We start from the raw sequence: 20961 nt of genomic DNA on the forward strand, positions 1-20961 counted from the left end.
AGTGAGGTGTAGAGATCTGGGGGGTTCAGTGGGGTCAAATCAGGAATCTGCTCAGTTTAATTAGCAACGCAAAGCAATATATCACACTAAGACTGTGGTTAGGGCTTCATTGTGACAGTGTATGAAATCAGTTTATACATCTTCCCAAGTCCCGTGCCCAAATAACAGAGAGTAGAGTCAGTCCTTACTTTGTTTCAAACGTTAAGAGAAACAAGGCAGAATCATTACAGACTCTAGTGATGCACTGAAGACTTTTTTATTTTTTGTCTTGCCACAAGAGGCTGTATTTAACAACAAATCCCATCTTGCGTTTTTTTTTTTTTTTTTTTGTCTTTCTGGTATCTAATGATGGCATATTATTATTATTTTATTTTTTAAAGCAGTATTTCGTGCCATCAAATTGTCTGCCATTAGGCAGGTCTGTACTCCAGTGCACCAATATATTGGCCTATGATTAGTTTAAACGTGTTTTGTTCCTGAGTTTGTGGGGTCTTTGGGCATGAGTATTGCCAGAAAAGAGAGAAACAGCCTGCTTTCCTGTTTCTTTCTTTCATCCACAGCAGAAATAGCAGTTGAAATTCGTACAAACAGACTCTCCTCAGCTTGTTTTAAACTCAGATTTGGGGCTTTTTTCGTTTTCAGAATGATATTTCCCCCCTCCTCTCTCTTCTGTGCAAATTTGAGATCAGTTGAAGTTGAAGGAGAGTCCTTTCCATCCCTTCGATCAATTCCGGTGCTCTGAGAGACAGAGAAAAGAGAAATTAAGATACACACCTTTACACTAAGCCTTGTGTTTGTGTGATTATGCTTTCTGTGCCTTTCCTCCATACCTATTGTAAACACTACGAAGCAGATGACAGCCACACCCAGCAGCATTGCCAGACAGCTGAGCAGCATAGACAGGCGCCCATACTTCCTTGCTCCTTCAATATCTCCTGTTTGGAGCACCGACCTTGACTAATGGGAAAGGAAGCCATGAATTATTTAAATGCAAAATAGAAAAACACCTGTTGTGTTTGAAAAGAGGTAGCTCAACAGTGTTTTAGAAGCAACTGAAGCACATACTAATTGTTAATAATCTAGAAGAAAGAAGAAAAGGAAAAAAGCTGGTAATTAATATAACACTCACCACATTTGCATACCACAAGGCGCATATGTTGAGCGGCAAGGCGGGGCAGAAACAGGACAGCACTGCCAGCCAGAAGTAAGACTGGGGTACGGGTCCGGGCGGCAACGGGGAAGCCAGCTGGCCGAGGCTGAGCCGGGACAAGGACTTGGGTGGTGCCGCAAGCTGACCGATGGAGCCCGACTTGAGCGGGGATCTGTGTCCGTTCTGCTCCGCGTCAAGGGACCGGACGCTCCCTCTGATGTTGAGGGAGAAGGAGTCGGACTGTTTGACGTTGCTCTGCCCGCTGGGCTCGGCGGTCGCGGTGCTCAGCAGCTTCTCCGTGTCGTGGAAGTCGGTGGGATTGGAAACTTCCCTGTCGCCGAGAGCGCTTTTCCCAAAGGCAGCATCAGTGTTGACAGCCATCACTGAAATATAAAGAACCTTCGAGTCTTATCTGTCTGACCGCGCCACTTCTCTGAGGATGGAGATGCTGAAGAGTCTTCCTTCAGATGTTCTCCATAGGTGGTCATTAGAATAAATATTATAAAATCAGATATCCCAATACCTCCAAGGCAACCTATTTCATTTAGCAGCCCAACTCCATCAATGTCTTATTGATGAGCAAGATGTTATTGATGTCTGAGTCCCTCTCCTGTTTAGTTGGCGGTGAGCGTCCGGACGCACGCCTTGCCTTTTACCCCCCCTCCCTCTATTATGGGGTGAGGTATTACCGCATCCCTTCCATCTCCAAAGCACATCCCAAATGTCCAAGGCCTACTTATACACCAGGCGAGGCGTGTGATAATGCGAAAACAACAATTAAACCTCTTCTGGAGTGAACACGCGCGGTGCGTAAAAGCTCTCCGTTTACGCACGGATGGCATCAACTGGACCATTGTGTAGGACACTGGACAGGGTGTGTGAGGGAAGGAGAGGGAGTAGGGTGCACACTAAGAAGCACAGGCATCTCAACGTATGCACGCCCTTCTGGCACAGGTCCTTTTGTAAAATCGTATTCTGCCATTTTAACAGCAGGGAGCTCGCTGCCTGTCTTCAAGCTTTAGTTACACTGAGCTACAGCTATTTTGGACATTCAGTACAATGAATACTTTAACTTTGGTAATTTGTGTAATTTGGTAAAACAAAATCTGAATTTGTATCCCACTAATGCCCGTGAGACATTTCAACAGGAGTAATTACAGTATATCCTATGATAAATGTCAATCTGATTTTGTCCAATATGTTTTTTTTGCCTTTTAAGTGTTGCTAATGTACAGGATCATCTAAAATGGTTCATGTTAAGATAAAGTTAGTTGATGATCAGTGATCACTGAACTCAACTATAGGCTTGTTAATAAAGTAAGAGATGTATGGAGAGTCACTGAATACCGCCTCTCTCTCTCTCTCGCCTACTCTAATCTCACTGGATACCACATTTGCATATAAAGCAACGTTTTATGGCTGATGACTGATTTCAAACGCATCACAGATTTAATCACATGTTAATCCATATTAAGTGGCAAACAAATAGGTATTTCTTAATGTGGAGAGAGCCGTGTCCCTGGCATATAGAAGCTACACGTTTATTTTGCTAGAAAAACCGGCAGAGCACAAATCTTTCCCCAGACAAAGTGGCGGGTGCATGGTATCAATAACTTACTAATAGACTATAGACTAAATTGGCGAGTGTTATAGGCCTATTTAAGCCCTGCATGACACTCTCCGCTGATCACAGTGATGGTGCCGCGGAGACACCGTGCATGTTATGTTGTCTTCTAACTTTATAACTTGCGTGTGGGTATTTTGACAGCATGAAGTGGAGCCGTGACGTCAGCGTGGACACCTGTGGACAGGTGTTGTAAACTAGCATTTATGCTAACACACTGTAAACAATGCATCTGGTTCGTCCAATGACATTGTCATGTCCATGTCCAAATAAAATCTACTATAATATACTATACAAGGGAAAATGGTTTCGGTGTTTACAAGAAACCAAAACCGTCGTGTTTTCCAAAAAATCTTCCCTAGGAGGTGATCTCAAAAACTTGCGGTTTCATGCCTGCGTTTGCTGTTTTCATGTACGTGATATAGTGCAACCGCTGGAATATTTCCGCGTTTGCACCGTTTCGTGTTGTCGTGTAAAGTGCCCCTTAAGAGGGGCAGGAACACTCCAGTTTCACCTTGTCTTTCCTGTAGCTTTCAGATATATTTTCTTTTAATACAAAAAAGAAGTAGGCTATGCATAATAATATGTGTTCAGTTTTCTTTTTTTTTTTTTTTTTTTGAAAAATGTATTTATTGAGTTTTAATTTTTTTTGACAAAAGAAAAGAAAAAGCACCAAAAACAGACTTAATAAAATAAAATAAAATAGTACAATATAAAGTAAAAATAAAAATACATATATAAAATAATATATATATACGCATACATGGATACCGACATATTACATTATGAGAAAAAGTATGTAAATGTACACATACACATACACCCATATATAAATGCTTAGATAAATAATAAGTAAACAGAAATATTACATTTTAAAAAGGACATTCAAATGAAAATAAAGAAAAAAGAAAAAAAAAGTAGGTACATTACAATGCATTCCCTGTTATCCTCTGCGGGTACTACATAACCTCAAAAGCAGAAGTTGTACTTATCCCTCCTCCACTTCATCGAGCATCTGAGAGAGATCCTTGTCCCTGATGTAGTTAATGAATGGGCCCCATATTACTTTAAACTTCTCTTGTTTGTCCCTGAGTGTATAAGTAATTTTTTCTAGAGGCAGACATAATGACATTTCTTTGAACCACTGTCTAATACTTGGTCTCCCATTGCTTTTCCATGTTAATGCGATCAATCTTTTGGCCTGTAATAGGCAAATGTTTACAAAATTCTGTTTTCCACTACTTATATTATGTTTCTTTGGATAGATGCCTAGAATAAAAAGTTTAGGTTCTATTATTATTTGGATTGATAGAATGTCCTGAATTATCTTTCCAACTTCATTCCAGAATTCAATTATTTTCGGGCACTTCCATATACAATGAATAAGTGTTCCCTTGTCGTCCCCACATCTTGTGCACAAAATGTGTTCAGTTTTCTGATGTGATTCAACATAAAGGATTTAGAAACAAGTATTTAATTTGACAAATATGATCAATGGGTTGTATTATCAATTTATGACTTTGGAACCTTAATGTTTCATTTGTAAAACCAGATCAACTAAAAGTTATATTTTAACTTTGTGCTGAGAAGCATCTCTGTGAATATGGGTAGCCTATGTTATAAACATTTATTTTTATTTTCAATAAGTTACCAGATAAAAAATGGTGTGACCTTACCAGTCAATACGTTGTGGTTTCAAGAGGTACTTTTTTTTTTTAATGTCTCCTCTGGTTTCACATCTTGTATGTGACATTTATCCATCTAACTGGATGGATTCATACAGTCCTGACTCATCAGCGTGTGTGTGTGTGTGTGTGTGTGTGTGTGTGTGTGTGTGTGTGTGTGTGTGTGTGTGTGTGTGTGTGTGTGTGTGTGTGTGTGTGTGTGTGTGTGTGTGTGTGTGTGTGTGTGTGTGTGTGTGTGTTGATCAAGCCTTCAGTGTAGGATGATTTTTTAAATTGTCCACAGTGTGCAGTTTTGTCCACAACATCAAAAAACAGTTAGTCTGAGAAAATATTTAGTTCTTTATTAAAGCATTTTAAAAAATAAAAAATTTAAACTAAAAAAATCTAAGCAGGTTTTTATGAGACAAAACAACATGTATAACCACAACACAAACATTCCGTACTTAGAAATATATCTTAAATGTGATAAACACCGGAATAGAAAAAACCTATGGGGACTCAAGCTTGGCAACTTATTGAAGTCCAATGTGACAGCCGAGTGTGTGAAACACCGCCTGCCTCAGTTCTCTTCCCACCAACCCCCACACACTTCCTCTCCTTGAGTCATCCGGGGCAGGGCTTGACCAGAGCAGTTCTTCAGCTGGCAGCTTTAGCATGTGTACAGGAACATAAAGCTTGCCAGTGAAGAACTGCTGTGTGTCAGCCATTTGGGGCCAGGGGGGAGTGCTGGGAGTCAGCCAGGGAGCGTGAGAGTTCAAAACCAGACAGACCCTCCTAGGACTGACGGTGAGCTCCGGTTAAAGGAACAAACTGCACCTCCTCCTTTCCACGTCTGCTTAAGGTGCACATATTCCTGTGGGAAAAGAAGAAGAGATGGTTTAACTTCCCCTCTAATAAACTCTCTGCTCCCTGCAGGAGCGTGGGTATGAGTTGGCCTGCAGGCAGTCACACACACGTACAAGTAAGTGGGTGCAGTCGAGCCACAGTGTGTGCGATCGGCCATGATTAAGTGGGTGAAATGGGCTGATATACAGTACAGGAACGACTGGGGAGATGCAAAGCAGATCATGCGTCAGATCACCAGGAGTGACACATGCATCAGCATCTCAAGCTTCGCCCCTGCATGACACATAGTGCCAGAAACTTCTAAGATATACTCTCTTAAATGATGCTCAAAAAATGATAGACTCTTTTTTTATTCTAGTCCGTTACCGTGGTCAAGAAGCATGAGTAAGATGCGATGAAGAGAACTAGAAAGCCTTAGATCTTGAAATCCTTTCTGAAGTCCTATTACTATTTATTTATATAAGTCTTGATTGATAAAGTGAACTTTCGGGTGCTTTCCAAAGAGGAAACTACACCTGATATTTCTACATGTTGGCTCTTGTGGCAATTATTTAAATCAAACAATTTGCACAAGTCCGACTTGAGAAGCTACTTGTAGCAATTAGAAAAATAGCAGTTTACTTACTTAAGATAGTGTAGCAGCTTACTCTGGAGTTAGTGGTGCAATCAGTGGTTAATTGTCAAATGTTATATATTAGGCAGGCAGCTTTCTGTAACTGGTTAGTAGCTAATTGCCCATAACTCCTCTAATTGTCCAATAGTCATAAATCTTTTGGAGCCAAACTCAAAAGGGGTGCCACAAATGCCAAAAAAATTTACCACAAATGCCATTTGAAATGCCGTGCCTCTCAAGCCCAAAAAAACATACATTCATGTCCCATGCACAACCTTAAAGTATTCCTGCATGTGTATGTTTGCGCAAAAGCACACACCATAGGAGTTTTCATCACGATCATGGAAAATCGTTTCAGCGCTTAAGCACAGCACGTCTAGTAAGCACAACTTTTAACACCATTGGAGGTCATGAACACAGCATTTTTATTGTCTGGTACATTACAAAGAAAAGACTAAACCTCTTGGAGCTCTTGAGAAAATACATTGTTTCTCTTCTGCGTGACAACTAACTATTAGCATAATGACAGCTTCTGTCAGAAAGAGTCTATGACTCACAGCCTCATATTGGGTTAGGTTCAAATAAATGAGACAGAACATAATAAACCTCCATGGAAGCCCCGATGGGACATGATATCCTACATTTTATTTCCTCTGATAAGTTAAGTTGAGTGTATTCTCTAAGTATTCATCCTATCATGACTATCTTTCAGTGCTTTTATTTTATTTTGTATCTCTGTGAAAAAAGTTTAGTTTTGTCATGAAAAAACATAATAATCCTGTTATCTGGGAAAAACAACTCAAATTAATTAATCATGCAAAAACTGAAAAAAAAGATGATTCCATGGCTGTTTAGGTCTTCCACAGAAAATAAGTATACAATTATAAATGTTATTTTAAATGTGATGAAAACCAATACAATTTGGTGGTGAATGTTGAAAACCGAACATTTTATTCTTTTACAGATATCTGTTGTGACTTGGAACACCCAGCTTGAACCGGGACGTCTGGTCACCTAAAACTAATGATATTCCCATCAGTCACTGACAAACCTACTGCTGAACCTAATAGAAAGGTGTAGATTGATACTGGAGGTAATGTTGGGGAATTAACAGTTGCCTGATAACTGTATGTAAATATATGCACAATGCACAATGATGATAAACCAACTGAAAAACTATCAATGGGCACTTGAGGATTAACCCATGTAAAGCTCAAGTGGGACTGTATTTTTATAGCCTTTAAAGAATGTAATATTGTGGTGATCTGGAGATATTGAGGACAAGCTCCAATTCTCTGGTTGACCATGAGTAACACATGCTGTACATTCCTGCATTGGGGAGAACCAGAATAATCTCATGTATGTCAGAGATCGTGGTTGGTCAAAATCAACAGGATTTATGAAACCTTTATATAGGCACAAATGCAAGGAGGGGGCCAGGGTCATTTCCATAACCGTGATCAATATGTGAAATACGGACGTTGCACAAAAAACAGCACTAATGAGATTTACTTCCACCTACGGATAAATGTCAGTCTTCTTGAAGTGGATGAGTCAGCATTCCGGAGCCCCGGCTGCCTGTTCTGACTTGTGACTGATGTACACTGAAAAAAGTATGCATGATTAAATCTACTACTCCTACCTTTAAGAAAAAACCTGCTATAAGAAATGACAGTGCTGTGTCAGAACAGTTGTTACCAAAACAAATCAAAGCCACTAACATTTTCTAAAAGAATTGTTGATCATTTGAATTAGCGAATTATTACTGGACTCCAAAATGGCGTCCATTAATTATAATGGAAGTTAGCCTCTACGTCCCTCAGTCTCTGGCTGCAGGGCTTTCACCTCTCTTCTCTCTTTCTCCCTCTGATAGGCGTCTGCCTAAGCAGGTCAGGAGATCACCACAAATATTAGGATTCATCCTCTCGGGACCATAGATATACTAGTTATATGTTGAATATTTTAATTATTCTAATTACAAGCTGGACCAAAGAGATGGAGCGACAAATCAGATTAAGAGAACAAAACTGAAACACCACAAATTAAAAATGAATATATAATATTTAGAAGTAGGCAACAGGTCTTGAAAGAAATGAAACTTTAGCTGAAGAAGGCCCCTATTGGTCCATAGAGAGAACCACCACCGTCCTCCCCCCGGAGGCCTGCACATGCGCTCCTGCCCGCCTCAGTCCCAATGAAGTCAGGGAGGAGGATGTAGAGTACAAGTCCTTGAGGCCACACACAGGACCGCTGACAGTCATAACTGTTGACTATAGCTGCCTCAACCTCAGAGTGCAACTGAATTAGTTGTTTGTTCCATAGCGTGCCAGTCCCTCCACAAACAGCGACTCTGTATCTTTACATTCACAATGACGGTCAGTGTTGAGCCCTTTTTTCTGTGCCACTCTTTGACCATATCTCTTCTTTTATTTGTGTGTGTCTTTTCCAACTCGTCCGTCGTCTCCGCCCTCCCTCTCGGCCAGATCAGACTGTCCTGCATTCCTGACATTCCGGCTGCGTATGTTAGAAATTCCATCCAGCTGCTGTGGGCCCGCACAGTCTCTCCTCCACCACTCCTCCTTTCACCATCCCTCTATCCTTTACCCACCTCCTCCTCTACATCTGGTCTGCACCAGTTGCGGCGGACGTGGCCTCGCCGCCGTCAGAATCGCCCTCTGCCTTTTTTCACACCTCCCCCTCCATCTTCTTTCTTTCCGTCTTATCCAAGCGAGGGAGTCAGACACGGCCACATGACAGCCAGTGTGCAAGGCCTTGAGACATGCTTTTGTACACAGGGGCAGTAGTGTATTAAAAGGGAGATAACGCACAGTGTAGTAGACAAAAGACTTGGCTTATCTAGGGCTGCGGATTCGAGCATTCACTGCCACGGCATGGAGGATAAGCAAGAGGAAAGACACAACGGAGTCAAACAGGCAGGATGTGCGTGTCACTGACAAATAGGAATGATAGTGTGTAAACAGGAGGGCGTGAATGAGCCTGACAATGCAAAGAGGGATTTGAGAGATGTTTTAACTCATAAGGTCGTCTTATCAAGCCTGAGCAGCAAGTACCGGAAGAGAGTTTGAATGTATTCATCGAGGAGAGATTCAAATTGTGTATTGCACAAAAAAGAAGAATGAGATGTGAACTGGTAGAGGAGAAACTTGGTTGAAGACGGCGAAAAGGATATATTTTTTTAAAGGGACATGAGTTGAAGGGAATGATGTCTGTAATTTTACCTTTGCTGGTCAGGATCCCTCAATCCACAATGTCTGACTGTCAGCAATACAAACTACACGGGACAATATGTGAAGAGTCGCAGCATGATCACATGAAATGGCCAAGTGGCAAACGTGGATTCTGCTGCTGCTTTGTGCGAAAATTCAATGATACCCGTCACGTCATACCCTAGATCAGTTCAGGTGCATTCCACTGCTGTGGGTGTGGTCCAGTTGGAGAGTGTTTACTGCCCCAGCTTGTGACTGATCCTTTTAGACTGGGAAAGAGGACAAAGACAGGGAAAGGGCGGCGACTTTGGCAACACGCAGATCATAGTGCAACGAGCCTCTTCTTATACTCTGGTTCTATACCTGACTTTAACCGCCGAGCTCACTACACATAAGAGGGGCGGAAGAGGTTGTTTCTCATACAGAAGCTGAATGCCTTTTTCTGAATTCATGACCATAATGTGCTGCATGAGGCCTCAAAGCCTGTCCTCAGGCAGTCTGCGCCATTTAGTTTGAAAGAACAGGATCTTTTTTTTATTTATTTTTTAAATTAACCTACATAACACATCCCTTCTTGCCCCATCCTCCCTTGACAAGGCACGCAAGAGGAATGAAGGGTGTTACCCAAGTTGAGCAAGATGGCTTCACTTCTGCAAATGTAGGCAATAAAACGGCATCGACGCTGGGAGAGGGTCACTCCTTTTGTCTGGATGTCGGGCCAACCACACATGTAGACACGCTGAGTTGTTCTTTAACTGACACCTCGTCGCTGCCATGTGATCCTCGTTGACAGGGGCGGCTTATGTCACGCTCCAGGTTGCAATGGCACAAATGCAGCTCGTGACACAGCCTATTGCGCATTCCTACCGGCGCACTGAACTCTGGCTGTACAATTATGTAAGACAGGCTCCATCGATGTGACACACACACACACACACACTACAGTAAGCCTCCCCTAGCTTACCATTCATCCCTAGAGACAGACCACTTAGACATTATTGCTTTTAAAATGCTTTGCAGAATTGTACAAGGCTAAAGAACTATGCAAGTATATGAGGACACTGAGCAGGGGCCTACATACTTTATTACGTCACCTGCTTCAAGAATGTGTAACTGTTCCTCACTAACATCTACAGAGAGATACACTCCGTTTATGAACTAATATGTACTGGATTAAAGACCTGATAGATGACTGCGGGTGTCAATGCGTTCCTGAAGAATGTGACTCAGCCCTAGTTATCGTCCGGATTTTCACCTATCCCCTACTTGAGCACAGGCTTCTTTCTTGGCCTATTATGAACTCAGCACATTCTTTAGGTTTAGCTTCAAGTGCTGACAGTTTGTGACTAGTTAACAAATTATATAAATGCAGATCTCTTGTGACCACAGCAGCTTGCAGAACAATTACCAAATTAACTCTCTATAAAGGCCTGAAGTTTCCTGAAATTTCTAAATGTATTTATGTAGTCATGGCACATCATTTTAGGTTTAATTAAAACGTTATAACAATAACAACCTTCTGGCTGTGTATCTTTGCTGGCTTTTCTGTTCCCTTCTGTGGTAATTAACGCATAATTTTGACATTTTGTGCACCCAGTTATCTCCTATGTGAAATAACTGCATGTGCAAATAGACTACTGAATGTGGCCTTTAAAAAAAACTGTCACTCACGATCAACTTAATGGGAATTAAATGTTGCAGGATCTGGGAGGTTTGTGAACAAATTAGTGGAGGGCCCATAATTAATTTCAGCTCCCCTGTGTCAGCGGGCCCGTACGATCCAGATGACACAGACAGGCCTTCAGCCAGAACTCCTATAACATCTAACCTACATCCTCGAGAAAGTGACGACGCCAAATTGCGCAGAAAGCCGTAAAAACAGAAAACAGACGCGCAGGGGTGAATTTAACTTGGATAAAGTCGCGTTGAGGACGGTTTCACAGTTGCCGTCTCCACGCAAACTAGGTCATCAAGCCGCCACAGGCTAAATCAGACTGACAGGAACAAGCGTTTAGCCAGCAGAAACACACAGACAGCCTCACAGGCAGTAAGACGCCCCACCTTGACCACCGGCCGGGTCGCTCCTGCTCGGCCAACCCATCTGAACGGTCCAGCGGAGTTCAGGCTGCCTCGCCCACTGCTCGGCGGAGTCCCGGACCTTCAGCAGGATGTGTCGTTGTCTGCTTATTTGCTTCACGTCCACGATATTGAACGGTCTGGTAGCGTTTAAAATAGGCCTACAGACTATCTGGTCTATACTTTTCAGTGCAGCGGCAGCAGTGGAGGACGCAGCGTAGGACTTCAGCCCCTTTTACACAACTCTCTCTCCAGGACACACACCCGGCTTCCCACTCCGATCAGCTGGCAGCGTAATGACGTAGCAGCCACGAGAAGCGGACGTCAGAATCTGCACGGATCTGACGTGGGACAAGCGAGTCCACAAATGAATTAATGCCAGCGTACCGTTTTATCTCTAACACGTCTGATCAGTTTCATTAGGCCTATTACTATTGTTGTTTTTATTAGGCTACTGTTATTTTAATTTTGACCTGACATGTTTTAATCAATCACATTGGCCTAACGCACACTTGGTGTGAATATAGCCTATGAATAATAGGCCTAATAGTAGCCTAAGCATTAGGCTATTATTATTAGGCTATTATTATTGAAAAATAAGTTTTGAGAGATATATGGCAGCCTACAGAGGTTTAAGCTCACAAAGATACAAATACGATAAACCAATAGGCCTACTGAATATAAATTGGCTAAAAATAATTCACACTAAAAAAGGATTCTATCAATTAAGGAAAAACATTGTTAAACACATTTTCACAACATGCAGAAGACAACAAATTAAGTTTAAAAGTAATACATGTCAAATAATGCCAGAAATAAAATAAAAATCAGACAGAAAATAATCAACAGTTAACTAGGACTACAGTTGGGTGTATACAATAATCTAGCCGTTTTCAAATAAATTAACATTACAAACTGTAACCACCTTGTGTCCGACTGTGTTTCAATGTTTGATATCTCTCGTATGGCTGTCTATACATTAAAAGTGAAAAGATTTCATTTCTGAGGGAAGAAATAACATTATAACACATTCCTACTCGTTACAAATTAATAGTTGTATTCCTAAACAATATATTTTGCTCATAAAGTCTGGTATGACCGAAGCTTAGTGACGATAGTCTTTTTTACGTGTGCTACTGCTACTAGTCTATTAGCATGTCACGTGTAACATGTCATTTAGACTATAACAAAAGTAAAACTAATATATTGAAATGCTTAGCAACTGGTCATATAAGATCAGGTAAAGCTGTGTGTGTATTAAACTGAGCAATGGCGGGTCATTAGCACTGTTTCATTAGATTATCTTTGGTCATCTATGTCAGAATCTGGTTTAAGGCATATTGTTTCCGTTTTGTGCTTACAGGCTGTACCCTATATTCATGAATATTGAATACAGTTGTTTAATTCATTTTAGACGTTTATTTTGCCTCCCCATCAGATTCATCCAGCCATGTTCAGAAATGCTATATACATGTTAGACATGACGTGTAGCTTTAATGCAACTCCCCTTCTGGCTTAGCTGTATTGAAAATATCAGGCAGACTATAAAACATGAACTGTCAAGGTTTGACAGGCTCATGATGAGTTATTTGACAAAGCAGCAGTGCAGGCTTCAGTTCACACTGATGTTGTGCTGTTTTGAGACAAACTGAGACATCAGCAGCTTGAGATGAACCTGTTACTCTCTCAGTGCTGCTGACGCACACAGTGAGGACGGTAAGGCTCCCTCCCTCCCTCCCCTGCAAACCTGGGCTTGTCACTCTGCAACTTTAAGATTTTCTGCTTCCTCACTGTCACCTGACCACCCTGAGCACACAAAGCAAATCCTCACCAGACCAAATCACAACTTTTCCATAGAATATGTTATGTGGAAATTACTGTGATTTACTGTGACCAACCAAATTTCAACCTTGGTGAATTCCTGAATACTTTGTTAATTACCACACTTCCCACAAAACTGCAGGTGACCTCTTTCCAACCAGATATGATGCTGTTTCTATGGAAATGTAACCTGTATCCTTCACTGTCTACAGTGGTGGAAATCATTTTACATTATTACAAATTGTTTTAAAACTAATAGGCAACATTATGTAGGATCAGTGTGGGGGAAAAAAGGAAAGTGTTGTTTGTTTTGAGAAGCTCATTGCCTTTAAAAAAACTCCATACGCCCTTTACTTAAGGCTGCTGTGTACATATTTGAGAATGTTTTGTTATGATCTAATTGCTCTCTGAAAATATACTTACCACTTTATATGTCTAGAGTGCCTGGAGGCATACAAGTAAGTTAAACCCCCTTCTGTAAAACATTTACCATGATTGGAGTTACATTTCTAGTTTACATCCAAACAAATTCTCATTTGGCATTATACAAAAGCTGTTGTCATTGTAAATGGCCTTCCAAGCAGATGCCAGTGCACTTACTGCAACTACAACATCTGTTTGTTTAATGACATTCGTGCCAGATGGAGAGAGCCTACAAGTCATATCTCCCTACCGCCCTGCCAGCGCCGCCGTGACACGTAAAGCTCACCGGAACAAGGGCAAGAGGCATGGTTCAGCACACATGCAAGCATTCACATGAGCCAGCAAAGTAAATAGTGTTCTGCAGGTCAAAGGTTGTGTGAAAAGTTAAATAAGATCAGCCGTCAAAGTTTTGTGTTGGTCACAGATGATCCAGTTTACCTGTACACACATGAGAAATTTGTTTTTGTGGTTAGCACACAGCCTATTTTTGTTGACGAGGAGGGCTTTTGAAGAAAAACACTTGTATCATGTATTTGTCACGCTGGACTTTGTCACTGCGTGGATCAATGCTGCATGTGTCCTCTCTGACATCATGATTTTTCCTCTTTCTTGTTGTTACTCGAAGAGAGGTGTGTGTGTGTGTGTGTGTGTGTGTGTGTGTGTGTGTGTGTGTGTGTGTGTGTGTGTGTGTGTGTGTGTGTGTGTGTGTGTGTGTGTGTGTGTGTGTGTGTGTGTGTGTGCGTGTGTGTGCAGAAGCAGGACAGACTTGTTTGAGCTAAGAGATCAGGCCTATACTTAGCACAAGTGGGTGTACGGTTCAATAGCAGACTGAACACCTAGCATCCACAGGCCAAGTTCAGCTTCATATAGCAATAATAAGAAAATGACAGTGTATGTTATTCTTCATATATGCTTCAAATGGGTGAATGTATTAACTTACTACTGCGTGAACAGTACTGAGGAACCAACTGGACTCTGTGGAACAAGAATAGGATGGACACTCCCTGGGAAATGCCATGCTGCGTGCTGTGGAAGTTGTCAGAGGCGTCACGTGAAAATCACCCTGTAGCGATTTAAAAGGACATAGATTCATAAATACTTTTCACTTCCTTGAACATCAGCAAAAATAAATTTGCACACAGCTTCCGTATGACTTAAACAAATCATACAACTTCAGTTTCAAGAGACTAAATAGTCCATCAACAGTACGAGATAAAGGAATAAATAGGCGCATTTTATTCGACTTGAGATCGACTTTAAAGCTCATAAAAATATTGAGTAAAACGGGGGTGGTGGTAGGAAAAAACCCACAAAAGCAATATCACTCAACTCAATCTCCCTGGGCTCTACAAAGTTTATAGCAACTTTCAGCTCATTGTTTTCTCCATTGGTTTGGTTTGGCACTCTCATGCTCAATTACTCCCAAAAAAAACAACGTACACCACCTGCTCAGCAAGCAACAGAAGTCAGACAGAAACAGTGAGTGACTAGCTGCTGAACACAGCCAGATATTTCCCTCAGGATTTGGTGGAGTGTTAAAAGGAGAGTCAATATTGGTTGTACATTGCATAATCAGAACATGACTTCTAATGCTAAAGTTGCTCCATATATCTGATGTTTAGCCTACTGTTACGGTTATGTCAGTGTTGCCTTTAAAGCTTGTTTCCGGTGCCCCCAAGTGGCCAAAAACTTTGGAGGGAGATGAAGGAACTATGGCTAGCCAACTGCCACTGTACCTAAAAGATCTGTAGCACAAGTAGAAATGAGTCATCAAATTAGTAAACGAAATGTAATGCCAGTTTTTTATCAAAAGTTAGATAACATTAGCGACCATAGCCTACTGGTCATACCAGACCAAGTAAGAATGTGTAAAAGCATTTCAAGATAATTATATATATTGTATATATATATATTGTGCATATACACTCACTGGCCACTTTATTCTGACCCTACCATCTGACTTTCGCAACCGAAATCGAGACTCATCAGACCAGGCAATATTTTCCAATCTTTTACTGTCCAATTTTGGTGATCCTGTGAGAATTGTAGCCTCAGTTTACGGTTCTTAGCTGACAGGAGTGGCACCCGGTGGGGTCTTCTGCTGCTGTAGCCCATCTGCTTCAAGGTTGGTCGCGGTTTGCGTTCAGAGATGGTATTTTGCATACTCTGGTTGTGACGAGTGGTTATTTGAGTTTATGTTGCCTTTCTATCATCTTGAACCAGTATGCCCATCCTCCTCTGACCTCTGACATCAACTAGGCATTTTCGTCCACACAAATGCCGCTTCTCTGTATAAGCCCGAGACATGGTTGAAAATCCAAGTAGATCAGCAGTTTCTGAAATACTCAGACCAGCCTTTTTGGCACCATCAACATTGCAATGTTCAAAGTCACTTTAACCCCCTTTCTTCCCCATTCTGATGCTCAGTTTTAACTTCAATAAGTTGTCCTGTCCAGGTCTACATGCCTAAATGCATTGAGTTTCTGCCACGTGATTGGCTGACTAGTTATATGTGTTAACAAGAAAATGAACCGCTGTACCTAATAATGTGGCCGGTGAGTGTGTGTGTGTGTGTATATATTTATATTTATATATATATATATATATATAATATATAATAATATAATATATTATATATATAATATATATAAATATATATTATATTATATATATACTTATATTATTATATTAAACGTATATTTTACACAATGCACTTCCAATAATCTCTTCCATCTTCCTTATCATTGGGGCTTCAGCTGACCATCAGCTAGTTTAAGTCTACTTTACTCAAACAAACAACTTATCAAAAACTGGACCGTTGCCCAGATTTATCGAAGGGCTTAAACTAGTTTGGATCAACATATCTCACTCGGATCTGATTTTGTTTCATGATCATGCATAGGCCTACTTGTATCAATATTTTGATTAAAAGTTCAAACGTTCTGTTTTGTATTTTATTCCAAATATAGTTGTATAGCCTAGCATCACATAAGCTCACCTACAAGACAACCTCAAAGGAAAACAAAGATACAATTGAGAGGGCAGAAGTATGTGAGGTGGAAATTCATAACCACCCTCCATATAGACTCCAAATTAGGGCATTGAAGACATAATGAGTGACATTTTGTACAAATAGGGGAGGCAATGGTAAGTAAAATAATAAGTAAAAAATAAATCTATTAAATCCAATAGTGTATGTCTGAGCCAGTATCTTGTGAAAATATTTGCAGTAGTGAATGTAATGATTTGCTGCAACTCTGTGTTGCAGTGTGGTCATTTGGAAATGCAGATCAATAACATTGTGTAGATTCAACAGCTGACATGCTGTGTCATAATGACACGCCATTACTTTTGATCAAAACTTCCAATTTATCAGAACAGTACACACCAGTTGATGTTTCACTATGACGTTGGTTGTATTAATTTGGAAAGCTTTTTCATCTGCCATTATTTAAGACTTCGTGGCGCAACGGTAGCGCGTCTGACTCCAGATCAGAAGGTTGCGTGTTCAAATCACGTCGGGGTCAAACGTTTGCACCGCAGAACTATTCAGGAAAAGATTGCGCACACCTACTTATATGCCTACTCTCTTTCCTATCCATAATATGTCGTTGCAAATCAGGCCATAAACTAAAACACATAGTAACATTATTCTATTTTATTATTTGGCTACGAGAACACTTGAAGTTTCACAAACAAAGAAATAGCCTACCTTTGCAACCACATGGACACAGAGATGTGTCTGTTTCAACGTTATAACGGTTTGATGTTACTAAATATAAAAGCAGCTGTTGAATATAAATTGGGCAAAACACCTTTAAGGCGCGCACAGCGCGCTACCGCGGACTGAACTTCCTTTCACGGCAAGACACGTGCTATAAACTGTGTACCGTTGCCATGGAGATGCGTCACCGGGCAACGCGGCGGTGAAGCGTGATTGTGGAAATCCTTGTCCCGGAACTAGTAGGCTAGGCCTACGAAATATCAAAAGCAACAACATTTTCTGCATTTTTGTGCAGTAACAACAACCTTATTTTAAACCACGATAAAATACAGAAGCTCCTCTATGAACGGAATAGCTTACTCAATGCTCAGCCGCCCTTCTTGTGAGTTAAGTGAGTAAAGTAGTTAACATTTTCTTTGCAGCTCACTATTGTCGATTGTCATTTTTCCAATGCAATTTCCCTGTGGTTTTTCAGACAGTGAGAAGATTTGGTTCAGAAGAATTTTATCGGGTTGATCCTGTGCGCCAATAATTCATCATGCCAGAGGAGAAGAAACCACCCAGGAGATCTGACAAGAGGAAAAAGAAAAAGAAGAAAATAAAGAAAGCCACTGCTTCAGCCACTACAGAAAATACTGGTAAATATAGGCATACCCTTTAAAGTAATCAGATTATTAAGTAGGCTATAGCTGTAGTATATCACTATCAAAGTAGCTTAGTCTAATCTATCTATCTATCTATCTATCTATCTATCTATCTATCTATCTATCTATCTATCTATCTATCTATCTATCTATCTATCTATCTATCTATCTATCTATCTATCTATCTATCAAGATACAAACTTTAAGTTCACATTCTGCGTTGTGAAAGCAGTTGTCATAGTTTCAAAAGTTAAGTGTGACAGTAAAATAAATTAAATTGTGGTGCCATGTATTATCAAAAGCAGATCCGCCAGAACTCCTGATGGAGTAGGCTAGATGTTGCCAACAAGCACAGAAACAGAAAGTATTCTCATAAAAACTATTGCATAATGAAAAAGCCTCACAGCATAATGAGTCTTGCTACAGCGCATTAAGGAGCAGCACCTGAACCTACATTCGGAAAAAACGTCATTTGATCTGACCGTAATGTATCATCACTTTGGCAGTGAAAACAAAGATCACTGTAAATGTTCACAATTTAAACACAAGTGGAGAGATCATGTGGCACTGTTGGAGGATTCCCTGCACGGTTGAATAGGTCATTAGAGAAGCCCCGATTGTCATGACCCATCACTGTCCTATTACAGCTCATTACTGTACTCCAAGCCATTAGCGCTCCAACTCCAGAGGGACTCATTAGTAATCTAAGCCCTGAGCTTTGTTTGGTTGTGTCCATGCGCCTACTGTACATGTTTACATTGCCTCCCTACAGAGAAACCTCAGCCTGTATCTTTGCCTCCTGACACCTTGCCGGTGCCCCTGCTGCCCCCCCACAGTCCGGGTCAGCCTCAAGGCAAGCTGCCCAAGCTCCGAGCTGCCAGTAAGAAGGATGGAGATCGTCTCAGTGGCACTGGCCAGAGGAGCAGAAAACCCCCAAAGGATTCACTGGCCCTGCTGACGCTAGCAAACCCAACCGGTGGCAGCACTGCTCCGGTGCGGGGGCGCGTGGCAGGGAGCAGCGCCCAGGTCAGGGAGAGCCTGAGGTGGGAGGGAGTGCTGGAGGACCCCCAGGCCGAGGAGACCAGGCTGGAGCTGTACAGGGCCAACAGACGGCAGCGTTACATCGCACACAGAGAGAATCAGGTAAAAGGCGCCCAAGGTGCCTTGAGACTGACTAATCTTAATGGTTGCAAAGGGAAGAAGGCTTGGGCTGGATCAGAGCAACAGGCAGCTGCATCGTTACTGCATATGTGCACAGACTGAATTAAAGGAGCTAAAGGGAGCCTTTTGCTGAGTCATCTCAAGCTTTATTTGTTCACAGTTTGTAACATATTTTACCACTACGAGGCGAAGAGTGAAGAACCTTGGGGCGACGTTGGACTGAATGGAAAGAGAGCGTGTTGCCATCTTGAGACCTTGATAGAAATTCTTTCTCCGTCAGGTACAAAAATATGTATCCTTGTTGCCACGACTGTCAGCGGACGTGAGCATGACGTCCTCCTGCTGAAAAGTTAATAGAGGACGGGCACAGTTTGTCTCCTGCTTTTAAATTATGTAACGATTCCGGAAAAGATCTAAAGTTGATCTTTCAGGACTGAAACCCAATCAGGATGATGCTGACATCATTCAAGTGCGGACGTGCTACTTTGCTGTCACACCATCTCTTAGAATGTGTTTCAAAGCTCAACTGTGAAGCATATAGGCTTTTCTAATGTGTATAGACCACTCTTTATTTCTACTGGTTTATTACTGCCCACAAATTAAAAGTAAATATTCAACAATACTCCAGTCCTGGATCAGTCTGAATTCCTTACTGAATGGCAGGTAGCAGCGGTGCATGCGTTCATTATATTTTTAGTATAACGTTTGATTGTTGGTGCATCTTTCTCTGAGACTTCTGATTCCAATACAAGTTATAGAGAAAACACAGTATGTGCAACAGTTCCCCTGCTGGACAACAGATGGTGGGAAAGGCCACATGTTAGCTGAGTGAATAAGGTCCTCTATTGAACACTGATGAGCCAATGATCAGATTCCAAAACAGAAGATGCTGTTGTGCCTGAGATTTATTTTGTGTTTGAACAAAGTGAAACACAAGACTTAACACTTTAAATGACAAGTACATTTCTGTGAGTTGTCCCCGGGTATCAGGGTTCACTTTGCATTGATAACAAAGCTGTCACTTACAAGAGGAGAGATATGCAGCATTGTAGATGTCCTTCTCACCCTTATGAAGAACATCTTTCACTTGAAATCCTCAGGAGAACAAAACTGATACTTTTCTTAACTCAATCATTCATATTATGCTCAATTTCCTCCTGTAAAAAGGTATATGCATTTACATTTGATGTTGCTTATTAGTGTGACACTGTAAATGCATTTCTCGGGTAGATGTGAGGTTTCATGGATAAAAGGGAAGCTGTGTCGCCTAGTGTTCGTATGATGAGCAGGAAGACGGGAATTATTTAAAATTATGCTTCAAGAGTGGAGGGCAAGATGCGGAATGAAATGCGTCTTGTCAAACCTTAAATTGTTGTTATCTGATATAAATACTGTGTTGCATAATATGATCTAATATAATTATTTGCATAAATGTTCTGAAGAACCTTGATTGTGAAAAAAAATTGGAGAAAAAAACTCATCTTATTTATCCAATAACTGATTTCTGAATTGATTATCCAGAAAATTTAGATCACCATATGCATTGATATGATAGTCATATAAAATGATAAACAGTATACCGTAATAGATTTGATCTATTTCAGCATCTTGAGTATTGATGTTGATTATGATCTTAATACTGTTAAACTTTCCCTGTGCTAAGAAAAAAAAGTTTCAAATCTTTTTACATACAAAATATAAACCACTGGCATCTGCAATCCTAAAAAATGTCACTACCGACACTGGCCTCATAAAGCACACAAGAGCCGAAAGCTGTATACAGTGAAGTGAGGCATTCTGTCGACAGGATGGGGCGCTGAAGCCAAGAGTAAATGTAGAGATGGAGAGGGAGGTGTGAAGTAAAGAGAGCGATAAAAAACTTTTATTTTTATTTTTTTTAGGGTTTTGTCTCTGCCTTTGTGTGCCGTTTGTTCATGGCCTATTGTTCCCTGTTGGTGTTTTGTTAC

The 20961-nt window shown here is 41.0% G+C and overlaps 1 protein-coding gene across 1 annotated transcript; it reads right to left on the bottom strand.

Annotated features, from left to right (window-relative positions):
• Nucleotides 1–724: 724 nt before the first annotated feature.
• On the bottom strand, nt 725–1531 carry LOC307260643 (trafficking regulator of GLUT4 1-like; the record flags this gene model as incomplete). Its single annotated transcript, XM_080040920.1, has 3 exons — nt 725–738; nt 831–957; nt 1130–1531. The coding sequence occupies 3 exons, from the start codon at nt 1529–1531 to the stop codon at nt 725–727; spliced, it is 543 nt and encodes a 180-aa protein (XP_079897046.1).
• Nucleotides 1532–20961: the final 19430 nt, after the last annotated feature.

Source organism: Ammodytes marinus, assembly GCF_949987685.1.
Source record: "Ammodytes marinus genome assembly, chromosome: 14".
Classification (NCBI taxonomy): Eukaryota; Metazoa; Chordata; class Actinopteri; order Uranoscopiformes; family Ammodytidae; genus Ammodytes; species Ammodytes marinus.